Genomic DNA, 19,557 nt, shown 5'->3' with positions numbered 1-19,557 from the left:
ACCGAAGACAGTGGATACAGTCTTGGAAAGCCTCTCCAAACGACAGAAGGAATTGAGAGAAAAAATATTCCAATCGACCAATCCACACAACATTAACACATGGAAGAAAGAAAGACAACAACTACTCAACCAAATCAAGCGGAGAAATGCAGAAATCGCTGTTGAAGCTCTTCTGGATGAATCAGAGCAGATCAACAAAGCGAAGGACAGTGCACAAACAGCGCTAGCCATCAAAAAGCTGTTCAAAAAACGCAAACTGTCATCGAAAATGCCAAGCATGATCGACATGACAAAGCATTTTCGTAACACCTTCAACTGTGACGAACGAGGCCGCAACCAAAGCCATATCGCAGGAGTTATCACACCCATATCGGCAGATGAAGTGAAAACGAACAAGCACAAACTCCAAAACAAAAAAGCGCCAGGAGCTGATGGAGTTACCGCTGAAGACATCAAAAGCATGGACGACAACGCCATCACAGAACACCTCAATGAACTCATCGCCAACAAAGATCCATCCTTTGTCCACCGCATCATTGCACCAATACTCAAACCATCAAAAAATACCGCAGTAGCATCAAGTTACAGACCGATTATACTACTCTCAGCTTGGCGGAAACTGTTATCCCTCATCCTTCTGCAAAGGATTGGACCAGAGCTTGATGAGGCAACAGACAGATCCCAACATGCCTACTGTAAAGACAAGAGCACCAGCGATGTAGTTCTGGCGCACAAAATCCTCCTAGCCGCCAGTATTGAACGCGAATTTGATCCCACCATAATAGGCATTGACATGTCGAAAGCCTATGATACTGTGGACCGTAACCGTTTGCTGACGATGCTCGGTGATGAGATACAAGACGAGGGAACCTTAAACCTCGTGAAGCTATTGTTTACCGAAACTACTCTCGCAGTAAAAATTGGTAAAGAAATTGGTGCCATCTTTACCACAAACATCGGGGTCCCCCAAGGAGACTCTATTTCCCCGAAACTCTTCACCTACTATCTCGACAAAGCGATAAAAGAAGTCGACGGAAGTAGAAAAGGTACACAGTTAGATCACACATACTGCCTTCAATCTCCAGTCCTGCCGCTGCTAATGGAATATGCAGACGATGTCGATTTCATCACTGTGAAGGACATCAGCAAAGAAGAACTACTTGATGTCACGGAAAAGACCTTTGAGAAATACAAGCTTAAACTCAACAACGACAAGACGGAAGTGACGATCTTAGCCAAAACAGCAGACCTCTCCAACACCAAAAAACTTGGCTCTATTTTAGATGACCAAGCAGATATCAAACGACGCAATCAACTAGCTACCATTGCCCTGAGCAAATACCAAAAAATCTGGAAAAATCCGTATGTGAAAGTATGTAACAAGGTAAGTATTTACACGACGTATGTACGGTCCATACTAACCTACAACTGCTCAACCTGGCATGCTAACAAGGACACGAACGATAAACTTGATATTCTTCACAGAAAACACCTGAGAAGGGTACTGAACATTCATTACCCGAAAATCATTTCGAATGATGTGTTGTACGAGGTAACGAGAACTGTACCTCTTTCAGAATTTGTGACTGAGCGAAGACGCAAGCACCTGGGACACGTATTACGACGAGACACGACCATCAAGCAAATCTACGAACACGTGCAAACTCTACCCAAACGAAAAGGAAAAGGACAGAAACCAGCCAACCTATTGAAGACCTTCAGAAAGGATTTCCAGACCGAAGACGTCCACATCCTGGAAGAAAAAGCTTTCGCAAGAACATTATAACCTTAATGCGCTCTTGATATCATTCATTCATGTAAGACTGAACGCTGCTACAAACCGGACTGCTCATGTGATTGTAAATATTGTGACTCTCCAGCTGATAACTACAACCACCTGCTAGACAACTGCTCGTATCTCAAGGATCTACAAACTAGAACGCGGTTGGTGAAAACCCTTCATAGACAGTGAACATTATGGTTTTACTTTAAAACTCATTTATCTCATTTGAGGTGTTTCAATTAAACTTTTTCTCTCTCTCTCTCTCATAATGCTGATTGAATACCCGAGATCTTGGTGTCAGTATAACATCTGGTCTGTGCTGGGAATGTCTTCTACGAAATCGCCTTCAACATATGAACCACATGTTCATCCAGTTAAAGCGAGAACTCCCTTCTTCCCTGCCATTGCAGACCAAACTACAAATATATAGATCGTATTTCCTTTCCAGTTTGATGTACAGCTCTCCTGTATGGCTGCCGAATCTAGACATGTTCAGAAAGCTAGAAATGTTCCAAAAGAGGGCTACCAGATGGATTTCAAACCATTCGGGATACACGTCTCGTTTAAAGAGTTTAAGAGTTTGTCCTTTTTACCTGTGTCTTTCCAGCATCAGGTTTCAGACCTCCTCGACAAACTTACGCGTGGCCATGTAGACTATGACGCATCTAAACGGATATCTCTTCAGAGAAATTCCACCTACTCTCTGAGATCCAGAAACCTCCACCTATTTGAGGTTCCCTCAACGAGAATTAAGAAGACGGATGAGCAATTTGTAGTTCGAGCACCCCTCCTTGCAAACGCTCTAGTCAAAGAGACTGGCATATCAATTCTGGAAGAACCTGCGGTATTCAAGTCCCGCATACGCTGCTATGCCCTCACCCTTGTTGAACAATTTTCAATGACAACTTGCTCAAGGTTTTTATTTTGTATACGTGAACCCTCTAAATTAACGCGACTGTGATTTACCTCGTAAGAGTAATTTAAGTCTTTTCTATCTATCTTTATTACAATGGGTCAGAGTTTGTTTTCGATTTTCCAGTTTGAGTTCAGTGTTTTTTTCTTCGAAATGGAAATAAGACACTAAATTGTTAGATGGTGACAGGATTTCTCCAGGGGTTGCGAGTTTGGCCTCCACTTATGAATGCCTAAATCATTGCGTACGAGAACGACAATTTTTGCAGTTTTTCATGAAATTTCAGTAAACTCAAAATATATATTAATTAATAAAGTTTGAAGTTACCAACCCTGTAAGGGTGCGCTGTCAGAGAACTCCCAAGGATTGCAAATTTTGCCTCCAAATGTGACTGCTCAATTGCTTTTGTTTTACGAGATGTGAGATTTTTCATGTCTTTTTAAAGTTTTTCAAAGAACTTAGATATTAAAAAAATTCACAAAAATTTATGGTTTTCCAAATTTTGAAATAAAAAAAACTTTACAAAAATTGAAATTACCAACCTTTTAGTTGGGTACTGTCAGAGTACACACGAAGGATGCAGTTCTTATTTCCATTGTATGCGGTTTTTCTGTGAGTTGTTAAGTTTCGAAGCACCGGGGGTGCGTTACACGCTAGTTAAGATTGTTTTATCTGCTTTTTTGTCTGCTTAGTACCGCAGAAAACTTGCCTTCTTTATAGCATTTCCAAAGCTCATAGAGGGTACAGATCTTCGGCTCAACTGCTTTTCGTAAGGATCTTTCAATTTTCTCTAGCTCTGTTTCGCCTGTGTTGTTTCAATTTTCTGCTAACTCGACAAGTGATTGGTTTCAGACACTAATGCCTCATAGTAGTCAACTGCCAATTTTCTCCGCGAAGGATGAGCTTCTGAAGTACTTTTCAAAGTCCCCAACATGTGTAGTGATCGGAGAAACTGCAAGTGGAAAAACAACTCGTATTCCCGAGTTTCTCTACGAAGCGGGAATCGGATCTAGTGGCTGTATTTTATGCACACAGCCTAGGAGAGTCGCAGCAATCACTGTGGCAACTTTTATGGCTGGTGAGGTCTTTTGCTTCTTAAGTTTCAGTGAACACAGGGAAGCAGAGCGTAGTAAAAATTGCCACGTTCACATTGATTTTTGATTTAGTTTTTGTTCAATTCAAATGCGTTTGCTTAAAGGAAGGCGAATTTAGCTTTCCAAATACGAAAGGGCAAATTCTACGAAAGGGCAAATTGTGCGAAATTTGTTGAATTCAATTGCGTTTGCTTAAAGGAAGGCGAATTTAGCTTTCCAAATACGAAAGGGCAAATTGTCCACAATGGCTTAGGTTCTTACGTGAATGATTTTAGTTGATGAATGAAAGTTGCTTTAACTTAAAGGCTATCCGGCGGAATAGAAAAACTCGATTGACCCAGGTTTAATTGAGTTAGCTTCCTGGAAAAAAAATCCAATCATCAAATATCTTTGTAATTCAAAGAGCGTATTAGTGTAATGTATTGTTTTTGTCGAAAAATGAAAATTCTTCTGTTTCAGTATTTTCATGACATATTTTTATCATTCTGTTGGCTAATGTTCCTGATAAAACAATCTTTGTGATTGATATTTCTCTGCGCTGGCTGATAGTTTCCTCCGATGTGTTGTTGGTTTAGTAATTGCTCGGAAAATGCTAAAAGTTTGGTTAGTGCTAGTGGTTGTTTCTCATCCGTTTTCTGAGATTGCATTTTTCCAAAGTAATTCCTTTTTCGTCTTAATTTATTTTTTTTGCTCTGTATGTTTGGTAGCTTGCAATGCTAGGCTTTCGTTGTATTGAAAGTGATGCGAAGTTCCACTTCGCCTCCATGTTCAAAATTTTTATAGCCGAATTTTGTTGACTATTTTTGCGGCTCAACGGGCGACTGCTCATCTATCTATCTATCTATCTATCTTCTATCTATCTATCTATTATTTAATTGGCGTTTCATGTGACACATGTTTAAGAAGTCCCTATGTTGACATGTTTAAGAAAACTCTATCTTTTCATGTTTAAACTTTTCAACGTATTATTTTTTGCATGTTTAACGAAAGTGTTTTTTGCACGTTTAAGCTATATCGTATATTAAAACGCTCAAAACATTTCATTTAGCAGAGGTTTAAGAAGTCCTTATGCTGGTCTAATAAAAGGCCAAAACATGCAAGGGTTGAAAAGTTTACTCAAGTCAGCCTTTCGATTCTGATGGAGCTCGAATGCTTCAAAACTCTTTACATTTTTTCCTTTATGCGCAACGTATAACTATCACAGTTTTTCTTTCACAGATTACTTACATAATTTTGAATTTCGCAACCCCATAGTGGGGTGCTATCAGGGTACACTCAAGGACTGCAAATCTGGCGTCCAAGTATGACTGCTCAAATCCTTATGGTTTTCGAGATATGGCATTTTTTATGATTTTTCATTCTTTTTCTTTCAAAAAAATTAGATATAAAAAATTTAACCGAACTTGATTTTCTCAACCCTATAGTGGGGTCCTATCGGGGTACACTCAAGGGCTCCAAATCTAGCGTACAGGTACGACTGCTCAAATCCTTATGGTTTATCGAGATATGGCGTTTTTTAAGAGTTTTTCATTTTTTTTTCAAAAAACTTAGATATAAAAAAAATTAAACGAACTCGAATCTCTCAACCCTATAGTGGGGTATTATCGGGTACCCTCGAGGGCTGCGAATCTAGCGTCCAAGTATGACTGCTCAAATCATCATAGTTTTCGAGATATGGCCTTTTTTAAAAAAAAATTTCTTTTTTTTTTTTCAAAAAAATTAGATATAAAAAACTAACCGAACTTGAATTTTTCAACCCTATAGTGGGAGGCTATCGGGGTACACTCGATGGCTACAGATCTAGCGTCCAAGTATGACTGCTCAAATCATTATGATTTTCGAGATATGGCGTTTTTTAAGATTTTTCATTCTTTTTTTTTTCTTCAAAAAATTTAGATATAAAAAAGCTAATCGAACTTGAGCTTCTCAACCCTATAGTGGGGTGCTATCGGGGTACACTCGATGGCTACAAATCTAGCGTCCAAGTATAACTGCTCAAATTCTTATGGTTTTCGAGATATGGTCTTTTTATGATTTTTCATTTTATTCTCAAAAAACTTAGATATAAAAAATTTTACCGAACTTGATTTTCGATTTTCTCAACCCCCTATATTGGGGATCTATCGGAGTACGCTCAAGAGCTGCAAATCTAGCGTCAAAGTATGACTGCTCAAATCTGTAGGGTTTTCGAGATATAGCGTTTTTTATGATTTTTCTTATGATTTTATGATTTTTTCTATTATTTTTTTTCCAAAAAAGTTAGATATAAAAAAACTAACCGAACTTGAATCTCTCAACCCTATAGTGAGAGGCTATCGGGGTACACACGAGGGCTGCGAATCTAGCGTCCAAGTATGACTGCTCAAATCTTTTTGGTTTTCGAGATATGGAGTCTTTGCTATTTTTTTTACTTTATTTTTTCAAAAAACTTAGATATAAAAAAACTAATCGAACTTAAATTTCTCAACCCTTAACTGGGGTGCTATCGGGGTGATTTTGAGGACTGCAAATCTAGCGTCCAAGTATGACTGCTCAGATCCCCATGGTTTTTGAGATATGGCATTTTTTATGTTTTTTCATTCTTTTTTTTTCTTCAAAAAACTTAGATTTAAAAAATTTAACCGAACTTGATTTTCTCAACCATATAATGGGGTCCTATCGGGGTACACTAAAGGGCTCCAAATCTAGCGTCCAGGTACGACTGCTCAGATCCCCATGGTTTTCGAGATATGGCGTTTTTTATGATTTTTTCGTTTTTTTTTCAAAAAAATTAGATATAAAAAAGCTAACCGAACTTGAATCTCTCAACCGTATAGTGGGGTGCTATCGGGTCACACTCGATGGCTACAAATCTAGCGTTCAAGTATGACTACTCAAATCTTTATGGTTTTCGAGATATGGCCTTTTTATGATTTTTCATTTTATTCTCAAAAAACTAAGATATAAAAAAATTTGATTTTCGATTTTCTCAACCCCCTATATGGGGGCCCTATCGGAGTACGCTCAAGAGCTGTAAATCTAGCGTCAAAGTACGACTGCTCAAATCTGTATGGTTTTTGAGATATAGCGTTTTTTATGATTTTTTAAAATGATTTAATGAATTTTTTTTTAATGATTTTTTTTTCCAAAAAACTCAGATATAAAAAGAAACTAGCCGAATTAGAATTTCTCAACCCTAAATCGGGGTGCTATCAGTGTAGCCTCAAGAATTACAAATCTAGCGTCCAAATATGACTGCTCAAATCCTTATGGTTTTCGAGATATGGCGTTTTTTATGATATTTTCGTTTTTTTTTTCAAAAAACTTAGATATAAAAAAACTAACCGAACTTGGTTTTCTCAACCCTATAGTGGGGTCCTATCGGCGTACACTCCTGAGTTGCAAAAATCTAGCGTCCAAGTATGACTGCTCAAATCCTTATAGTTTTCGAGATACGGCGTTTTTTAAAATTTTTTCATTTTTTTTTTTCAAAAAACTTAGATATAAAAAAACTAACCAAACTTGAAATTCTCAACCCTATAGTGGGGTGCTATCAGGGTATCTTCAAAGGCTGCAAATCTAGCGTCAAAGTTTGACTGCTCAAATCTGTTTGGTTTTTGAGATATGGCTTTTCAAATAATTTTTCCTTTTTTTCCCAAAAAAATTTAGAGAAAAAAACTTTACCGAACTTGAATTTCTCAACCCTATAGTGAGGTGCTGTCAGGATACATTCAGGGGTTGGAAATCTGGTGTTCAAGTATGAGTGCTCAATTCTTTCATTTTTTGAGAATTATGGTTTGTCAGTTTTCTGAAGAATGGTTTTGTAGCACCGGAGGTGCGATTGACGCGCTAGTTTATTTTAATTGCTTTGTCACCGGCAGCTAAGTTTTGTATTGACGCTTAATTAACGCTGCTAAAATTTTTTTCTTGTAATTGACACATTTTCGTCAAATCAAATTTATTTCGAGACAAATGTATGGTTGATGTTTTTTCCGGATTTTTTCTCTTTTTTTTCGACTCCATGGCTTTCATGTCAGTTTTGTTTCGACTAGCTGCCATGTTACGTTATTTTTTGCTAGTGATTCGAAGCTCTGCTTCGCCTGTGTGTAAAATTGCGTTGTCAATACGCCTGATCTCACCAGAAATTTATTGTTGTTTGAGGAAATTAACTATTCCATCAAAACGTTTTCATCGTTTTAGGGGAACTACAGACCAAATTGGGCGAGCTAGTTGGCTACTCAGTCCGTTTCGAAGATGTCACAAGTCAGCATACGAAAATCAAATACGCGACTGATGGTATTATTCTGCGTGAGGCAATGTCAGACCCTTTACTTAAACGATATTCAGTCATAATCATCGACGAGGCTCATGAGCGTTCTCTTCAAACCGATATTTTATTAGGCGTTGTTAAAAAAGCACAACAAAAGCGGAAATCATTTGGCTACAGTTCAAGCATGGTACTGAAGGTAATAGTGATGTCAGCTACGTTATCGGTCGATCTTTTTTCTTCATATTTTGACGAGGCGCCTATTTTATACGTTCACGGCAGATTGCATCCGGTAACTACGTATAACATTTCTGAAGAAGAGGCCAAAGTTGAACAGGACTATCTTTGGAGGACGATGGTGGCAGTCGTGCAAGTTCACAGAGCTAATCCGAACGATGGAGATATTTTGGTGTTCTTGACCGGCGAGGAGGAAATCGAAAGTGCCGTGCGAACGTTGCGAGAAGTATCGAAGGTAAATTTGAGGGTTGTATCTTGTGAAGCTGAACAGCTTTTTTTGCATCTCTATCGTGTTATAGAAAGTAAAAAATAGGTCTGTTTGATCTCTGCCCTCTTTGGTACTATTCTATGACCTCAATATTTGGTCGATTCATCCTAAAATATCCAAAAAGTCTACTAAGACATCATTTTTTGAGCAATTGTTTTTCGAGACTTCGCCTAATATTGAGTCCTAACTCTGTCCCGAAAGTACAAGAATTGTTTTTCAAACCATTTTGCTCGTTTTCACAGCCTACCTACTTGTAATCAAGCCTCCGACATTTCCAAGACTCCCTTCTTTATAGCCTAATTGTTGTGATAAACTTATTAAATAGTTTCAGAGAGTGATGAAACACTAGTTGCCATTCTTTGGGCACTGACTACTAACTTCAGCATATTATCGTTGACACCAACAGCACCATTATTCCTGGCATTTTCCTGGCTTCACACAATGTCAACACCAATGCTTCTGATGCTGCCCGACGACTTCACGAAACTCAATCCCGAACAAAAAGATACGTACTACGTTCAAATATATAACCTTGTCAATGTACTAGCAACATCCAGTAATCCTCCAAACAGTAATCAAAACGCAAAAGGACTCAGAGCACCTATTGATTTTGCTGCCAAAGTAATCCCCACTGATACTCAAAACTTGATTATTGGTTCGAGTTTTTTAGCGGAGTTTGACACGAAGGAGCTGCTCAAAGACGTGGCCGTTCATTCTTACCGCGGGTCATTTTGCAGCGAGAAACAATCAGTTGTGAAAAAGTACGACGATACTGAGCTGAAATCAGTAACCTTCCAGGACGGCACCAATTCACTCACAAGGGAACTACACAAACCTGTAGATGATATATTTGAAACTTTTTGCGCCACCATTAGTGAAATTGAGACAAAGTTTTCACCTACAATAATCAATATATGCCAAGTCCCGCCTGTGAAATCGGGACCCGATTCTGTAAGTGGTAAACGTATAACTGAATTCAACAGCCTTATTGCTCATAAATTTAAGAAAAAAAAGTATCAAATTGTTCCTATATACGATAAAATTGTCAGCATAAACGACTATCAGTCAATCTTCTTTGATGAAGTACATTTGATGCGTTCTGTTAGTACTTTAAAAAATGCAATCATGGAAAAGGTGCTACCATTATCCAGCTTATCACCTCGAGTTGTTTCTCCGAATACTTCCAACTCTAGGGGCCCAGCGCACCCTCAGAGGAATCGTATGAAACCTGGTTCAAGCCAAGTCTCGTGGGGCCCCGAGCACCCAAAGAGTCTTGAGAGCCATGGTTTCAGCAACAATCAAACCTACAATTATATGAATACCAATCGTAGTAATTATGACTTACGCCATAATAGATACTATCCATACTAATGCTGTTTTAGTAGTCAATTACCCAATGATCTGGATCTATCAAATTTATGTTTAGCCAATGGCTTTTAAAGACTCTCCTAATTTTCTCCCTTTTAACTAGCATTCCCATTAAGTACAATGAACCCAACAGCACCGCACTACTCAAAACTAGAAACATGACGTCTAACCGCCACTTTAGATTCACAGCTGGCATCTATTGCGCAGTTGTGATACTAACCTTTCAGATTGGAATATTGGAAATCCTGCTTCTTCAATGTGGGGACATCGAAGTCAATCCAGGTCCCGCACTTTCATATGAAATCCTGGCAAACAAAGCAAAGGAACACCACAACTTCCTCAAATATATAACTCTAAATTGTAGAAGCATAAAGAACAAACACATGGAAATGCGTTACTTGTCAGAAATAGTTGACTCAAACACAATTATCGGTCTTACGGAAACCTGGCTTGACGAAACATGCGATCATCAAACTTATTCATTCTGCAAAACAACCCATGAAATTTTAAGATGCGACCGTAACAAAAAATGCACTGGTCAACACGCAGGTGGTGGTACTCTTCTTCTTATTCCGAAAAAATTTAACCCTAAGATTCGAGAAGATTTAAATTATCTACGTCCCTCCCATTTTGAAGGACTCTGGGTGGAATATAGCCCAATCATCTCAAAAAAATCAAAAAGACATAATTGCTATTGCCTACAATCCACACAAACAATTCAAGGAAATTTTTATAGAAGATACACTAAAGGGTATCGATTACGCTGCCTCCGAAGCGCGAGATGTTACGATTTTGGGAGATTTCAATATTAACTACTTGAATAAACATGAAGCTAAATTTCTCAGCGATTCTATTAAACCATACAATTTGTCAATAACCAATAAGTCGATACCGACATACAACTCTAAAAACAGCCAATCCATTTTAGATAACATTATAGCAACCAAATCTCTTTGTAAAGAAACTATTGTAGCAGAACCACCTATAAACACGGACCATTTAATAACAATGTGTATTAGCAAACTAAAACGATTCGAAAAAGCCATTCCAATTCGAACTTTTCGCTTCAATAAAACCAATTATTGTAAAAATAGGTTCTGCGAGGAACTTAAACAGAGTCCATGGTTTCTCGTCTACCAAGAAAACGATATCTCTAAAATGTTAATAAAATTTGAAGATATTTTCTCGCATGCCCTAAACGCTCACGCACCACTAGAGCAGAAGTATATCCGAAATAAACCGCCGCTACAGCTGTCTGGTAAAGTACTTAACTCAGTCAATAGACCATTAAAACAGGAAAAAGAAAATCTTCTAAAGGCATATCAATTATCAAGAACAGATGCCAATTTTGAAAACTATAAACGAATAAGAAATAAATACAACAATCATCTAAAACATTTATACAAGAAAGAGAAAACAGCTCAATTCAAAATGCTTGACTGTCCAAAAAAACAATGGAATTTCATAAACTCTATCAGGAACACCATGAAACAGGAACACGCAAACAGTCAACGCAAATAGGTGATCTACGGAATTCGTTTGGCGACACTATAATTGAAAATAAGAAGAAAGCAAATTTCCTTAACTACAGGTTCTCAACATTAGGAGAATACAAAAACGCAGATCCTCCCATAGATGTACCAACTGAGTACAGTGTACACAGCAAAACAAATAGGCACTTTCAATTCAGGTTCATAAGTCACAAAGAAATGAAAGATGCAATTTTATTACTTCCCTTAAACAAGCCATTAGGACCAAGCAAAATCCCTGCTTGGGCTCTAAAAGACAGCATTAATACTGTAAACCCAATTCTTACGATGATTATCAATGAATGCATCTCGAAATCCGTATTCCCATATACCTTAAAAAAGGCACACGTTTTTCCCATATTCAAAAAAGGCGACTCGACAGATCCAGTAAATTATCGTCCAATTTCTATTACACCCACTCTATCGAAGTTGTTTGAAAAAAATTTTTCATCCCAAATTCACGAATTCTTAGCAAATTCCAATATTCTAAATCCAAAACAATTTGGCTTTCGTCCAGGTTATTCAACTAATGATGCTCTTTTATACACAACAGAAAAAATCAGATTCCATCTCGATAAAAATAACATAGCAGCGGCTGCATTTCTTGATTTATCTAAAGCATTTGATTCACTCTCTCATTCAGTCCGTGAAAGGAAACTAAGTCACATTGGCTTTGAACAGTCAGCAACAACTCTTATTAAGTCATTTCTAGAAAACAGACAGCAATTGACAATAGTAAACGGCGAACACTCAGATTGGCTTAAATTAGAGCAAGGTGTTCCCCAAGGTACTGTACTAGGACCACTGCTGTTCAACTTGTATGTAAATGACTTACCACAAACAATAGACAAATCATGTACGTTAGTACAATATGCCGACGACACGACTCTGCTTAGTTTTCATTCAGATCCCGAAACAGCAACAAAGAGCATTGAAAACAATTTCAATAAAATTCTTTTGTATTTTCACTTAAATCGATTAATGATTAATGTAGACAAAACTCAGTTCATTGTATTTTCTGCACCGTCGAAAAAGAAACTAACTGAAAATCTTTCATTGAAAGTTGGAAACTATCAAGTTAATTTAACAGAGACAGTTAAATTTCTCGGCGTCAATATTGACATAAGCTTAACATTCGACAAAGAAATTAACAAAATTTTACAAAAAATGGCTACAGCAATCCAAACGATAAAATGCATCCGTGACGAAATCCCTCTGCGTACTAGAATTCTCCTGTTAAATACTCTTGTACTGAGCCATTTGCACTATCCATGCATGCTCTTAAACGGATGTACGCAAGATAATATTGAGAAACTCGAAAAACAAATAAAATGGGGAATCAGGATAATAATGAATATAAGCAAACGAGATTCCGTTACACTTCTAAGGAAACAGCACAAAATTCCTACTGCTCGGAATATTATCGAGTACCGATCAGCACACTACCTTCACAGGTTATGCCGAAACGATGCCCCAGCTTTCACGCATATAAGATTCCCAAATTCTGAATTCCGCTATAACCATCGAACTGGAACATTACTGTTCCCTTTAACATGTAAAACTGATTTCCTTCGTAAGTCTTTCTTATTTACATCAATCAGGAACCTTAACACAATAATCCGAACCTTGTTAAATCGAAAACTGCCGTACACATTGACAAAAACTCTGATTAAAAATTTCATCATAGGAAAAGATGACACCCTGTTACCCAATAAGGAGAGTCTTTCCGTATCCAAGGACATTTATTTTGTTAAATCAAATATTTGATTCAACCTCGTAGTAATTTATGTTTTTTCTTGTTATGTTATATAACCATTGCGTAATATTGTACACTAGATTCTTATACAATCAGTTCTGCAACTGCATAAGTATATTGAAACAATAAAGTGTCCCCTCTCTCTCTCTCTCTCTCTCTCTCTCTCTTCTTATATATCTTCTAACTATTTGTTTTCTTAAGTCTAAGGAGTGCATATTATTACTTCATTGGAGTTATCAGAAAAAAAAACAGATTTCTAGATTAGTGTCTACAATCTTTTTTTTTCATTTTGTAATATTGTTGTTATAACCCATATAAGTTAAAGTTGTTAGCCGAAGATTTGAAATTTTGGCTAAATGTGGCGAAGTTAGGGGAACGGCGTTGAAGTGGTAGCGTCTCCGCTTCTCAATCGAATTGTCGGATGTTCAAGACCCATCATAATCCGTGCTTATTGCTTGAGGGTAAGGTAACACCATCAAGCCTAGAAATATAACCAAAAAATAGTATGAAGTTCTTAATCAGGGCATGTAACGTAGTTCTATTGGCGTATGTTTGTTATTCAGTTTAAATTGCTGGTTGTATGATGAAACCGTTCTAAAATCTGCTTCAATTTTAAACTCCAGGCATCCTAAAACTTCATCATTCAGTTATGAGATTTCGCGTTTCATTGGGTTTCTCGTCACAGTTGAGCTCTTTTTAAACTCTTCAAAATTTTCTTACAATACATTTGGGAAGGTAACTCACACTGCGAAAATTATATCTAAGTATACTCGTGGACTCTGATCCGCCAAGCTTTTCGTCAAAAAAAATGCTAAATGAGTGTAACATAAGGTTGAAAGTGGGCAACAATTGTGTCAATGTCTGGTGAACTTGTTGCGAATCGAAGTCTCTATGTTTCTCATAATAGCCCGATTTCGCTTGCTGTTTTTGTTTGTCTTTCCCCAAATACAGACAATCCGTCTGAAACTCAATGGCTAAATTTTGACTTTTCATCAAACACTGTCTCGAAATAACTGCTGCTGCAAATTTTCAACATGATTACGTTGGGTGACCAGTTGCGTTGAGTACTTTTGAATTCGAACTTTTCGCTTCAATAAAACCAATTATTGTAAAAATAGGTTCTGCGAGGAACTTAAACAGAGTCCATGGTTTCTCGTCTACCAAGAAAACGATATCTCTAAAATGTTAATAAAATTTGAAGATATTTTCTCGCATGCCCTAAACGCTCACGCACCACTAGAGCAGAAGTATATCCGAAATAAACCGCAGCTACAGCTGTCTGGTAAAGTACTTAACTCAGTCAATAGACCATTAAAACAGGAAAAAGAAAATCTTCTAAAGGCATATCAATTATCAAGAACAGATGCCAATTTTGAAAACTATAAACGAATAAGAAATAAATACAACAATCATCTAAAACATTTATACAAGAAAGAGAAAACAGCTCAATTCAAAATGCTTGACTGTCCAAAAAAACAATGGAATTTCATAAACTCTATCAGGAACACCATGAAACAGGAACACGCAAACAGTCAACGCAAATAGGTGATCTACGGAATTCGTTTGGCGACACTATAATTGAAAATAAGAAGAAAGCAAATTCCCTTAACTACAGGTTCTCAACATTAGGAGAATACAAAAACGCAGATCCTCCCATAGATGTACCAACTGAGTACAGTGTACACAGCAAAACAAATAGGCACTTTCAATTCAGGTTCATAAGTCACAAAGAAATGAAAGATGCAATTTTATTACTTCCCTTAAACAAGCCATTAGGACCAAGCAAAATCCCTGCTTGGGCTCTAAAAGACAGCATTAATACTGTAAACCCAATTCTTACGATGATTATCAATGAATGCATCTCGAAATCCGTATTCCCATATACCTTAAAAAAGGCACACGTTTTTCCCATATTCAAAAAAGGCGACTCGACAGATCCAGTAAATTATCGTCCAATTTCTATTACACCCACTCTATCGAAGTTGTTTGAAAAAAATTTTTCATCCCAAATTCACGAATTCTTAGCAAATTCCAATATTCTAAATCCAAAACAATTTGGCTTTCGTCCAGGTTATTCAACTAATGATGCTCTTTTATACACAACAGAAAAAATCAGATTCCATCTCGATAAAAATAACATAGCAGCGGCTGCATTTCTTGATTTATCTAAAGCATTTGATTCACTCTCTCATTCAGTCCGTGAAAGGAAACTAAGTCACATTGGCTTTGAACAGTCAGCAACAACTCTTATTAAGTCATTTCTAGAAAACAGACAGCAATTGACAATAGTAAACGGCGAACACTCAGATTGGCTTAAATTAGAGCAAGGTGTTCCCCAAGGTACTGTACTAGGACCACTGCTGTTCAACTTGTATGTAAATGACTTACCACAAACAATAGACAAATCATGTACGTTAGTACAATATGCCGACGACACGACTCTGCTTAGTTTTCATTCAGATCCCGAAACAGCAACAAAGAGCATTGAAAACAATTTCAATAAAATTCTTTTGTATTTTCACTTAAATCGATTAATGATTAATGTAGACAAAACTCAGTTCATTGTATTTTCTGCACCGTCGAAAAAGAAACTAACTGAAAATCTTTCATTGAAAGTTGGAAACTATCAAGTTAATTTAACAGAGACAGTTAAATTTCTCGGCGTCAATATTGACATAAGCTTAACATTCGACAAAGAAATTAACAAAATTTTACAAAAAATGGCTACAGCAATCCAAACGATAAAATGCATCCGTGACGAAATCCCTCTGCGTACTAGAATTCTCCTGTTAAATACTCTTGTACTGAGCCATTTGCACTATCCATGCATGCTCTTAAACGGATGTACGCAAGATAATATTGAGAAACTCGAAAAACAAATAAAATGGGGAATCAGGATAATAATGAATATAAGCAAACGAGATTCCGTTACACTTCTAAGGAAACAGCACAAAATTCCTACTGCTCGGAATATTATCGAGTACCGATCAGCACACTACCTTCACAGGTTATGCCGAAACGATGCCCCAGCTTTCACGCATATAAGATTCCCAAATTCTGAATTCCGCTATAACCATCGAACTGGAACATTACTGTTCCCTTTAACATGTAAAACTGATTTCCTTCGTAAGTCTTTCTTATTTACATCAATCAGGAACCTTAACACAATAATCCGAACCTTGTTAAATCGAAAACTGCCGTACACATTGACAAAAACTCTGATTAAAAATTTCATCATAGGAAAAGATGACACCCTGTTACCCAATAAGGAGAGTCTTTCCGTATCCAAGGACATTTATTTTGTTAAATCAAATATTTGATTCAACCTCGTAGTAATTTATGTTTTTTCTTGTTATGTTATATAACCATTGCGTAATATTGTACACTAGATTCTTATACAATCAGTTCTGCAACTGCATAAGTATATTGAAACAATAAAGTGTCCCCTCTCTCTCTCTCTCTCTCTCTCTCTCTCTTCTTATATATCTTCTAACTATTTGTTTTCTTAAGTCTAAGGAGTGCATATTATTACTTCATTGGAGTTATCAGAAAAAAAAACAGATTTCTAGATTAGTGTCTACAATCTTTTTTTTTCATTTTGTAATATTGTTGTTATAACCCATATAAGTTAAAGTTGTTAGCCGAAGATTTGAAATTTTGGCTAAATGTGGCGAAGTTAGGGGAACGGCGTTGAAGTGGTAGCGTCTCCGCTTCTCAATCGAATTGTCGGATGTTCAAGACCCATCATAATCCGTGCTTATTGCTTGAGGGTAAGGTAACACCATCAAGCCTAGAAATATAACCAAAAAATAGTATGAAGTTCTTAATCAGGGCATGTAACGTAGTTCTATTGGCGTATGTTTGTTATTCAGTTTAAATTGCTGGTTGTATGATGAAACCGTTCTAAAATCTGCTTCAATTTTAAACTCCAGGCATCCTAAAACTTCATCATTCAGTTATGAGATTTCGCGTTTCATTGGGTTTCTCGTCACAGTTGAGCTCTTTTTAAACTCTTCAAAATTTTCTTACAATACATTTGGGAAGGTAACTCACACTGCGAAAATTATATCTAAGTATACTCGTGGACTCTGATCCGCCAAGCTTTTCGTCAAAAAAAATGCTAAATGAGTGTAACATAAGGTTGAAAGTGGGCAACAATTGTGTCAATGTCTGGTGAACTTGTTGCGAATCGAAGTCTCTATGTTTCTCATAATAGCCCGATTTCGCTTGCTGTTTTTGTTTGTCTTTCCCCAAATACAGACAATCCGTCTGAAACTCAATGGCTAAATTTTGACTTTTCATCAAACACTGTCTCGAAATAACTGCTGCTGCAAATTTTCAACATGGTTACGTTGGGTGACCAGTTGCGTTGAGTACTTTTGAATTCGAACTTTTCGCTTCAATAAAACCAATTATTGTAAAAATAGGTTCTGCGAGGAACTTAAACAGAGTCCATGGTTTCTCGTCTACCAAGAAAACGATATCTCTAAAATGTTAATAAAATTTGAAGATATTTTCTCGCATGCCCTAAACGCTCACGCACCACTAGAGCAGAAGTATATCCGAAATAAACCGCAGCTACAGCTGTCTGGTAAAGTACTTAACTCAGTCAATAGACCATTAAAACAGGAAAAAGAAAATCTTCTAAAGGCATATCAATTATCAAGAACAGATGCCAATTTTGAAAACTATAAACGAATAAGAAATAAATACAACAATCATCTAAAACATTTATACAAGAAAGAGAAAACAGCTCAATTCAAAATGCTTGACTGTCCAAAAAAACAATGGAATTTCATAAACTCTATCAGGAACACCATGAAACAGGAACACGCAAACAGTCAACGCAAATAGGTGATCTACGGAATTCGTTTGGCGACACTATAATTGAAAATAAGAAGAAAGCAAATTTCCTTAACTACAGGTTCTCAACATTAGGAGAATACAAAAACGCAGATCCTCCCATAGATGTACCAACTGAGTACAGTGTACACAGCAAAACAAATAGGCACTTTCAATTCAGGTTCATAAGTCACAAAGAAATGAAAGATGCAATTTTATTACTTCCCTTAAACAAGCCATTAGGACCAAGCAAAATCCCTGCTTGGGCTCTAAAAGACAGCATTAATACTGTAAACCCAATTCTTACGATGATTATCAATGAATGCATCTCGAAATCCGTATTCCCATATACCTTAAAAAAGGCACACGTTTTTCCCATATTCAAAAAAGGCGACTCGACAGATCCAGTAAATTATCGTCCAATTTCTATTACACCCACTCTATCGAAGTTGTTTGAAAAAAATTTTTCATCCCAAATTCACGAATTCTTAGCAAATTCCAATATTCTAAATCCAAAACAATTTGGCTTTCGTCCAGGTTATTCAACTAATGATGCTCTTTTATACACAACAGAAAAAATCAGATTCCATCTCGATAAAAATAACATAGCAGCGGCTGCATTTCTTGATTTATCTAAAGCATTTGATTCACTCTCTCATTCAGTCCTTGAAAGGAAACTAAGTCACATTGGCTTTGAACAGTCAGCAACAACTCTTATTAAGTCATTTCTAGAAAACAGACAGCAATTGACAATAGTAAACGGCGAACACTCAGATTGGCTTAAATTAGAGCAAGGTGTTCCCCAAGGTACTGTACTAGGACCACTGCTGTTCAACTTGTATGTAAATGACTTACCACAAACAATAGACAAATCATGTACGTTAGTACAATATGCCGACGACACGACTCTGCTTAGTTTTCATTCAGATCCCGAAACAGCAACAAAGAGCATTGAAAACAATTTCAATAAAATTCTTTTGTATTTTCACTTAAATCGATTAATGATTAATGTAGACAAAACTCAGTTCATTGTATTTTCTGCACCGTCGAAAAAGAAACTAACTGAAACTCTTTCATTGAAAGTTGGAAACTATCAAGTTAATTTAACAGAGACAGTTAAATTTCTTCGGCGTCAATATTGACATAAGCTTAACATTCGACAAAGAAATTAACAAAATTTTACAAAAAATGGCTACAGCAATCCAAACGATAAAATGCATCCGTGACGAAATCCCTCTGCGTACTAGAATTCTCCTGTTAAATACTCTTGTACTGAGCCATTTGCACTATCCATGCATGCTCTTAAACGGATGTACGCAAGATAATATTGAGAAACTCGAAAAACAAATAAAATGGGGAATCAGGATAATAATGAATATAAGCAAACGAGATTCCGTTACACTTCTAAGGAAACAGCACAAAATTCCTACTGCTCGGAATATTATCGAGTACCGATCAGCACACTACCTTCACAGGTTATGCCGAAACGATGCCCCAGCTTTCACGCATATAAGATTCCCA

The 19,557-nt window shown here is 36.9% G+C and overlaps 2 protein-coding genes across 2 annotated transcripts in view; both read left to right on the top strand.

Moving 5' to 3' along the window:
* Positions 1–19,557, top strand: part of LOC134857034 (ATP-dependent RNA helicase DHX33-like) — a 51,711-nt gene that overhangs the window by 24,797 nt on the left and 7,357 nt on the right. The window contains exons 2-3 of the mRNA XM_063873365.1: positions 3,549–3,774; positions 7,970–8,508. Coding sequence (XP_063729435.1) covers positions 3,555–3,774; positions 7,970–8,508 — 759 coding nt within the window. The 5' untranslated portion in view covers positions 3,549–3,554. The remainder of the gene's footprint in view (positions 1–3,548; positions 3,775–7,969; positions 8,509–19,557) is intronic.
* Positions 8,843–19,557, top strand: part of LOC134857035 (UDP-N-acetylhexosamine pyrophosphorylase-like) — a 98,434-nt gene continuing 87,719 nt past the window's right edge. Inside the window, exon 1 of the mRNA XM_063873366.1 lies at positions 8,843–8,866. The gene's annotated coding sequence lies outside the window, so the exon portion shown is untranslated. The remainder of the gene's footprint in view (positions 8,867–19,557) is intronic.

The sequence above is a fragment of the Symsagittifera roscoffensis genome, chromosome 1 (genome assembly GCF_963678635.1).
Source record: "Symsagittifera roscoffensis chromosome 1, txSymRosc1.1, whole genome shotgun sequence".
NCBI lineage: Eukaryota > Metazoa > Xenacoelomorpha > Acoela > Convolutidae > Symsagittifera > Symsagittifera roscoffensis.
The sequence above is the reverse complement of the archived record's forward strand: the minus strand, read 5'-3'. Positions and strand labels throughout refer to the sequence as shown.